General features: G+C 51.0%; 1 protein-coding gene across 1 annotated transcript; it reads left to right on the forward strand.

Moving 5' to 3' along the window:
* Positions 1–2707: 2707 nt before the first annotated feature.
* On the forward strand, positions 2708–8801 carry Pou4f1 (POU class 4 homeobox 1). The gene is made up of 2 exons (XM_040749871.1): positions 2708–3123; positions 3786–8801. Exons 1-2 carry the CDS (start codon positions 3001–3003, stop codon positions 4923–4925), a joined length of 1263 nt encoding a protein of 420 aa, XP_040605805.1. The 5' UTR covers positions 2708–3000; the 3' UTR covers positions 4926–8801.
* Positions 8802–9221: the final 420 nt, after the last annotated feature.

Here is a 9221-nt window from a genome sequence, read left to right on the forward strand (position 1 = left end):
TCAGCAAATGTTTAAGGAAGGAAGACAAGAAGGTGGCCCAGGGGACTGTGAAAAGAACAGTCAGGGTGCACCTGCCTAGGGCAAGCACACCCTGTTCCAGGCTCTACCTTCTGAAGGAGACCCCTTCTCAGATCTCACAATACCCAATCAGTCTTGGCTTGTTGGAACACTTTGTTCCTGCCTTTTTCTCTTGTCCCTGGCCCCTTCTCTCTATCTTTTTTTTAAAGAAAAAGTATTATTTGATACATCTCTGTTACCAGTGTCCTGGTGGAAACAAACGAGGCACGGATGACCTTTGGATTGGACCCACAGTCCCTGTATTTCTAGTTGCAGCAAAAAAGACAGGGTAGAAGTCTGGCCTTACTCGGAGAAAGAAGAGTACCCCAGTTGCCAAAGAGAGGTGAGTTAGGAAGGGAGTCTTGGCAGGGTTGGCCCCTGACTTCAGGACATTACTTATCCCAGTTGGGTCAGAAGGTTGAGCTGAGGTTTGCTTGGGGTATGTAAGGACACCATGCCCTCCAGCCCCCCCCCTCCCGATGCCTCCATCTGGCCACAAACCTACCCTGTTTGCCTTGCAGTCTGTCCTGCATCATTTAAGGTCCCTAGAGGCGAGCATCCTCCCCTCCAACCCCCCCCCGCACCAGACCTGGGAGTCCAGACTGTTGGAGCTTGCTACTAAGATGTTGGGTGGGGATTCTTGTCATACACCCCACAAGAGAACTCAAGGACCCACTGCAGTGGGGTGTCAGAAAGGATTAGGTTAAGCCCAACACCCAGTGGGACAGGGACTAGGACTCACTCTTTCCCTCCAGCGATGTCCCGCTCCTGCTCCATTCCCGCTGAGATAAAGTTGCATTTAGTGCTCCCAGGGGAATCACCTAATGGAGGAAAGAAGTGGCTCCTTCTTGCACCAGCAAATGAGCATCCTTCTCACTTCCCTCTCAGGCTAGAAGAAAGGGAGGGGGCGGGAGGACTGAAAGGAAAGGAAAGAAAGAAAAAGCCAATGACGCCTGTGGGCTCTTCTTGCAATCTGAATAACCGAGTGGGTATCCTGAAGACACACGCACTTTAAAGCAAAGGAAAATAAAATCTGCCGGACTGCAGATTTGGGTTTGCGGAAGCGAGATCTGCCCTTTGGTGAAAACACAGACCTCCTTGGTGTGTGAGTGACCTGAAAGATTATTTATCTGATCTCTGCTTCCCAGCAGTTCTTGCCTCTCTGGGGCTTTCTCACTAACAGATGTGATAACATCTGGACCGTTATTATCACCCTAGGCAAGAACTATGTCCTTAGGGACTTAGGCACCCGAGCTGAGCCTCCCTTGAGAGGTCCTTGATCTTCCTGCTACATGAGAGTAATATAACAGGTTGGTTAATTGATTTCTTCTTAGGTCTGTTTTCACATTATTATTATTATTATTATTATTAAGGGCTGGACCAGACAGGTACCAGTTCCTTCAGTCTGATTTGAATTAATATTTTGAATCACAATCTCCTGCACGTTAGCTTCATCCTGTATCCTGGGGAAGAAAAACGATATATAAGCAAGCACATAGAAAAAAACACCAGGGGACAAAACACTGCAAAAGAAAGTTCTCTTATCAGCATTATACTCTTTTTTTCTGAAGCGGCTTTCTTTTCCTGGAGTTTCCAGTAAAAAAAAAAAAAGTGTGTGTGTGTGTGTGTGTGTGTGTGTGTGTGTGTGGTGTATGTGTGTGTCACAGAGAGGAAAAGATTCCCGGCTACACCCTGTTAACTATTTTTCCCTTTTGATGACTAGAAGCCTCAGATCACCTAGCACTTCTTTGAAAAGTGAGTTTGTACACGGTTAAAGGAGACAAACAATAAGAGAAATGCACAAATTCATTTCAACAGCCTTCCCTGAGTAGAAAGCACATGCTCCTTGTGGCTCCTAAGTGACTGTCACCGGTGGTGCCTGACGCAGTTATACTCACAACAACAACAAAGTATGCAGAGAAATTAAATTACGTGGGAATCAATAGCGTCTGACTGCTTCAAACAACTGTCTGTCACGGCTATTATTCTCCAAGAGCCTATTTATAAACCATGAAAGAAACAGGTTCCTGCAGCATAAAGACAGCATCTTCCACATCGCATTTCTGTGTTGTTATTTTTCTCCATATACAGAGGAATGCACGGGCATAATTTAGCAGACAAATGCCTTTCTGTGTACATTATATAACAGCTTGTTAGGCACCCAGTAGTGGAGGTGTGCCTAAATAAGGCGCATGTCCTGTGGGTATGCGACAGGGCAGGAGGAAAACACACAGAGCAGAGTGCCAGCATCCCCTGTCTTCCTCCAAAAGATGCCTACCCTTAGACAATAGCTGGCCTTTCTGATCTTTGCAGACCCCCGGTGGAAAGGTGAGGCGTGCAGTGCGCATGCCTGGCCAGCCACAGGTGCATCACCTGCCTTGTCCTTGCTGGTGGTCACTATAAGAGCAGCTCCCACGCGCTCGCGGCCGGTCGCTGCTCGACGAGCGAGTGAGCGAGCGAGCCAGCGAGCGCGCGCGCACTCGCCCAAGCACGGCGCCGCGGCCAGGGAGGGAGAACGCGCGCCAGACAGCCAGAGGAGACAGCTGATGCCTGTCAGCGCGGCGGGGCCGCGAGCTCTCGCGAGAGCTCCCCGGGCCGGCCGCGAGAAGTGGGGTTCAGGTGTAAGAGGAGTGCAGCCCGTCGGCGCGCTGGGCTAGAGCTCTTGGAGAAGCGGGATCGCGAGACCTGCGCGCGGGCGCTCTGCGCGGTCGGCTCGGAGGCTGCGAGCCGCGGGAGCAGCATCAGCACCAGCCGTAGCAGCAGCATCCACAGCATCCGCAGCAGCAGCATCCGCAGCAGCAGCAGCATCCCTGCGGCGAGGCCAGTGCGAGCCGCCCCGGGCCGCAGCCTCCTCGGAAGGGAGAGCGGGCGAGCCGGCGGCGTGCGCACTTTGCGGCGGACTTTTGCGAGTGTTTGTGGATATTTCCATGCCAAGCCGTCAAGATGATGTCCATGAACAGCAAGCAGCCTCACTTTGCCATGCATCCCACCCTCCCTGAGCACAAGTACCCGTCGCTGCACTCCAGCTCCGAGGCCATTCGGCGGGCCTGTCTGCCCACGCCGCCGGTAAGCGCCCCCCACGCCCGCGGCCCCGGCCCGCGCGCACGCCCCCTCCCTCGCTCCGAGGGGCTGCATGCCGGGGGGCTGCCGCGTGCCGCCCCGGGTCCCGCTTCGGCGGGCGGGAGTTTGTGGAGGGATCCCGCTGCGAGGCACGTGTGTGTGCCCAGGGGCGCCCGAGGTCGTGTTCCGACTGTCTGTGCCTCTGTCCAGCGCCCGCCGTCAGTGGGCAGCCCTGGGGCCGCGACTCTCGACTTTGCTCCACTTTGTCTGTTAATTTCACGCCGGGACAAGGCGATCTCTGTGCTCGCTCGGGTGTGTGACACGGGTCCTTAGCTTCGAGTTACATCTCCATTTCTTCTTTTTCTTCTTTTCTTCCATTTTTTCCGTCTCCCGTTCCCTTCCCCGGAATGTATTCCCGTGTCCCCTTCTACCCTTCTCCTCCCTTTACCGCTTCCCCGTCCCTTCCCTTGTGTTTTCCTGCTCGGTCCCCCATCTCCTCCGTTCTTCCCACACCCCCGTGGTTGTTATTTTGGTCGGTCGCATTGTGGTTGTTATTTTGCCCGTGCTTTTCCGGCTTGTGTGTGTGTGTTTTTGTTTTGTTTTGTTGCGTGTATGTGTGTGTGTTCCCCTCTTTCTTTTCGTTTTGGTTTGGTTTGTGTCGCCTGCAGCTGCAGAGCAACCTCTTCGCCAGCCTGGACGAGACGCTGCTGGCGCGGGCCGAGGCGCTGGCGGCCGTGGACATCGCGGTGTCCCAGGGCAAGAGCCACCCTTTCAAGCCGGACGCCACGTACCACACGATGAACAGCGTGCCATGCACGTCCACGTCCACCGTGCCGCTGGCGCACCACCACCACCACCACCACCACCACCAGGCGCTCGAGCCCGGCGATCTGCTGGACCACATCTCCTCGCCTTCGCTCGCGCTCATGGCCGGTGCGGGTGGCGCGGGCGCGGCGGGCGGCGGCGCCGGCGCCCACGACGGCCCGGGGGGCGGCGGCGGCCCGGGGGGCGGCGGCGGCCCGGGCGGCGGCGGCCCCGGGGGCGGCGGCGGCGGCGGCGGCCCGGGCGGCGGCGGCGGCCCGGGCGGCGGGCTCTTGGGCGGCTCGGCGCATCCGCACCCGCACATGCACGGCCTGGGCCACCTGTCGCACCCGGCGGCCGCGGCCGCCATGAACATGCCGTCCGGGCTGCCGCACCCCGGGCTGGTGGCCGCGGCCGCTCACCACGGCGCGGCGGCGGCGGCGGCGGCGGCGGCGGCCGGGCAGGTGGCGGCCGCGTCGGCGGCGGCGGCGGTGGTGGGCGCGGCGGGCCTGGCGTCCATCTGCGACTCGGACACGGACCCGCGCGAGCTCGAGGCGTTCGCCGAGCGCTTCAAGCAGCGGCGCATCAAGCTGGGTGTGACGCAGGCCGACGTGGGCTCGGCGCTGGCCAACCTCAAGATCCCGGGCGTGGGCTCGCTCAGCCAGAGCACCATCTGCAGGTTCGAGTCGCTCACGCTCTCGCACAACAACATGATCGCGCTCAAGCCCATCCTGCAGGCGTGGCTGGAGGAGGCCGAGGGCGCGCAGCGTGAGAAAATGAACAAGCCCGAGCTCTTCAACGGCGGCGAGAAGAAGCGCAAGCGGACTTCCATCGCTGCCCCGGAGAAGCGCTCCCTCGAGGCCTACTTTGCCGTACAACCCCGGCCCTCGTCGGAGAAGATCGCCGCCATCGCCGAGAAACTGGACCTCAAAAAGAACGTGGTGCGGGTGTGGTTTTGCAACCAGAGACAGAAGCAGAAGCGGATGAAATTCTCTGCCACTTACTGAGGAGGGTGTGAGGGGCCGGGTGGGGCAGACTGGGGAGCTGAGGGGTGCGTTTCTTCTCTGGCCTACTCCCCCTCACTTAGAGTGTCCGTTATCTTGCCTGCATTTGGGGAGCCCCTTCCTCCCCCTCTCCTCAGCCCCACTCTGCACCCTGCCCCAAGCATCCCCCAGCCCAGAGGACAGGGGTGTTGGATGTGGAGAGAGCATGGGATGTCAGGAGACAGCTGGGGGGTGTTTGGTTGAGCAGGACATAGGGGAGGGAAGAAAAGCAAGGACTAGAGATGGGTTTGGAGGAGCAGGATGGTTCTGGGGACTAGGGTGGGGGGAGCGATGAGGGAGGAACTCGGGATGGACCGTTGTCTTGACCAGAGACACTTATCAAAATCACCTGGGGACCAAGGAACTGTGTACAAAGACAAAACTACCAATCACCACCAAAAACAAAACACAGAACTCCAGACTAATAAAGAAGAGGGAAAAAGACAAAGAAAGATGCGTTAGAGTTGAAGTCGGGGAGCAGTATTCTGCAGCTCCATTTACCCCAAAGGAAGAGCAATGCCATCTCTGCCACTGCCCCAACTCCACACACAGGGAGTCACAGATGGAAACCAAACTGGAGCATGGAATTCTAGATAGGAAGCTAGTTGTTCTGTGTTTAATTTTCCCTTCGAAAACTTACACCCACCCACCCATGCCCTATTGGATTTATTTCCTTTTCCAAAGAGATTCCAAGGCTTTGCTCCAGCTCAGGAAGGCGCTGCTGGGGCTCTGTTCAAAGGGCTTGGGAGGCCGGCTGGTTGTTTAAACTGAACCTTCTTTTTTCCAGGAGCCCGATGGCCAAAGTCCTTGGCCTGGTCTTGGTCAGGTGAGGGTCTTTAGGCAATGAGAGTCGAAAAGACAGAAATTAAGGTGTCTGAAATAAATGTTTATTCTGGGATAATTACATGATAATAACAACCACAGTATAGTTTCTCTTTTTCGTTTTCGTTCATGTATCCATGAACAGATTATCTGAAAATATTTTTTCCCTGTCAACCCCAGTCACAGAACTTTCCCTTAGCTGGCCCTTGGTCTTTCCGTTCAGATCCCAGCTATCTGCCGACCCCCATTGCTATCAATTTTAATGGAGAGACAGGGGTGAAACACCCCAGGACAGCACCTCCCTCCCCTTTCCAGTTGTCTCCACTGAGCAAGACTCATCTGACTCTCCTAGGTCCCCTCTCTTCCTCTCTTGGAGAAGACGAGTTGTTGAAAAGCTCAGAAGTCTCTGCTCTCATTTGGGGGCAGAAGCTGGCTGTAAGAAAAATCACCTAAAACCCTGGAAGCGAGGAAGACATTTAAAGACCCCAGGCTCTCCCCTCCCTCACCCTGTTTGTTTCAAATAGGCCTGCAGTTCCCCGGGGAGAGCAGAGCGCTTGTTTCCTTGTTGTCCTTGTTGTTATTCCCCGGGATCATTTTTACTGGGGATAAATGTTGAGGCGGAAAACACTTTAATTTGCACTATGAATTTCCAAACTAGAAAATCACGTATGGTATTTCATACTAACAACCCAAACTGCTGATAGATTTAAAAAAGAAAAATTAAGAAAGAAGGTGGTTCGGTGAAATGCCTGCTTTGTGTACAACGTACTATTTGGATCTCACATGGAGATGGTTTGTGACTATCCATTTAACTAACTCAAGGTGAAAACAGAACAGACAGGGGGGGGAACACTACCGTTTAACAAGACTGAAATCATGCATGATTTGAAAGGTGCAGAGAGAAATACGGTTAGGTCTCACTCTGGTTAGGTGTTGTTTTAATTATCTTGTGTATCATTGTTTGCAGCACAAACATTCTATGCATTTGAAACTGAGCACTCAACTGGGCTAGCTTTCTGGTAGGCCGTTTTGTGGATAGTGTGATTTCACAGTCTACTGCCTGTTTCCACTGAAAACACAGCATTATTGTAAATATTTTCTTTCGCGCACAGGCTCACACAGTGGTTACAAACTGCCAGTGTTACTCCTGCAATGTCTCACTGACTGGTCCTCCTGTCCATGTTGTGTCTGCAGAGCTTTCTCCTTGGTTGTGTCTTTGCTCTATCGCCCACCCCCCCTTTCTATCAGAACCATTTCTGTGCGCCAACATACAACAGGGAGATGCGTCCCAGTACACTTACAAATAAAACATAACTGAAAGAAGAGCAGTTTTATGATTCGGGTGCATTTTTGTGTTTACACTGAGCCAAGTCCTGGTAGAGCTGTTCAACAAATGAGACAAGACAAGCAAAAGCACCAAGCCAAACAAACAGACGGAAACCTTAAACCAAAACAAATTCAAAACAAACAAGAAGGGGCAGAAAGATACATCAAAAGAAGGATGAGATAGAGCTTTTGCTTTTCTTTTTTTGTTTTTTCAGAAGTAACTTTCAGAAAACTGGTGCTCCGAGCGAGATGATTACTTGCCCATTTTCATCAGTGCTTTAATTTTAATTACAGAAACTCTTAATCCACAGCCCTCCATGTGGAGTGATGGTGGCAAGCTATGAGTAGCCAGGCACCTGAAGGGCATTTAGGCTGAAGGTCAGGGACACAGGTTTCTGGGGGGATGAATGTACTGCTCTACAAACACTTCTAAAAATGTTGTCATTAAATGGCTTTTCGTTGGCAGTTAGTAAATTTTAAAATTATTCTTTGGTTTGTCCAGATACCTTGTCAAATGCTTCTCTTCACTTAGAGATTCTGCATTCCACCCGTTGCTCTAGACTGAGAAGAGATTCTCTCTTTTTGGTGACCTGGGACTCGATCAAATGCCAAATGTACAAACTTTCTTAGTAGCTGGGACTACATCCTCTGAAGTCATCCTATTTTAGCTAAATCTTTTTAATTTCACCGGCATATCTGTGAAAGAAAAGTGGTGTTCAGCAGAGAATAGTACATTTTAAAAAGGTGTGATTTAAAAACAGTTGTTAATATTTTAAAAAGCACTAGAGGTATTTTTAAAAATAGATCTCTTCCATCAAAATTGATTTGTTTCTGTTATTGACTTGAAGTATCATCAGAGTTTCTAATAAAATACATTTGTAAAAGAACACATTATTTTATAGAAAAGTATGACCAGATTTCATTGTTGGAGATCCAGGAATGAACAAATAAAAAGATTTACAAAGGTTGTTTTTCTAATAATCTGCTCAAACAGAAATGTTGCAGGCAAATACATTTGTATTATAAAATAATGGATAATGTATGTATTAAGAATTTAAGCATTTGTTTTGTATTAAGTAAATCCTTGCCCAGTACAAAAAAGAAAGAATATTATGTTAATAAAACATCATGAAAACGCATTGCTTTGCAGGGTTTCCTATTTTATGTAGTAGGAAACTGTGCAAAACAAAACAAAAGTTTTGCTTTCTGGTGAGTGGATGTGTACAAGGCAAGAAGGAATGATAAGAAGGAATCTTCTGTGTCTTCTTTTACTGTCAGCTCAGTTTAAAACAAAACTCCTGAAGAGATGGCAAAGTGCTGATCTGCGGTGGTTTTGGTTTTCAAAGTTCGCTGGTTCCGAAAGTCGGGAAATCCACACTAAGGGGATTTCCTCCTGCATCTGCTAGTGGGTGGAAATAAAATGTGTGTTGCTGAACTCCTCTAAAGAATACAAGTTTCAAAGTGGAGGATTCTGTTTTAGATTCTTAAGACACACAGCAGCACAACAAGAAAGGGAAAGAGAGAAATAGGCATTAAGTGCACCTGCCACGGTAAAGCTGTCTTCCTCTTAAATTGCTTTCTGAACTCTTCTGTAGGTCTAAGAAAGGATGCCTTCAGCATCCATCAACTAACTTCTGAATAGATTTGTGTCTAATGCGTGTTCTGAAATCACTCTCAATTATAAGCTTGTTAAATAAACCGTAGGCACCCCACTGCCGTGATTGTATCGGTTTTTACTTTCTTGCGATAAGATTGTGTGGGTCCAGGTCTTACACTTGGTCTTGCAGAAGAAGGACCACAGCAAGACTCTGATGTTAAGTCCCAGCCCCAGGCTCAGATTCACCTTTGGTGTCCCTGGGCCTCTCCACTTGAGTGTCACCTGCCCAAACACCCCTATTCCATCCTGCAAGTGGGTGGGCTTTCCTTATTTAGTGCTTCCAGTATAAACAAGCAGGTGCCTCCGACAGGCTACAACCACTGTTCTCAACCTTATTCTAAGGGTCTTGATGGCCAGAGGGGAGGTGACGACCACAATTATACTGGATAATGTTCTGCCATCACGATCACCAGTCTTAGTCACACCAGAAAAGCCACACAATCCTTGTGGGCTGT

Source organism: Mesocricetus auratus, unplaced genomic scaffold, assembly GCF_017639785.1.
Source record: "Mesocricetus auratus isolate SY011 unplaced genomic scaffold, BCM_Maur_2.0 Super-Scaffold_2245, whole genome shotgun sequence".
NCBI classification, from domain to species: domain Eukaryota; kingdom Metazoa; phylum Chordata; class Mammalia; order Rodentia; family Cricetidae; genus Mesocricetus; species Mesocricetus auratus.

Bases quoted from the DNA above. Each gene is read 5' to 3' on its own strand.
- Pou4f1 (XM_040749871.1), top strand. From the start codon at position 3,001: ATGATGTCCATGAACAGCAAGCAGCCTCACTTTGCCATGCATCCCACC. The intron at 3,124-3,785 runs GTAAGCGCCCCC...TGTCGCCTGCAG, and splicing joins CCTGTCTGCCCACGCCGCCG to CTGCAGAGCAACCTCTTCGC.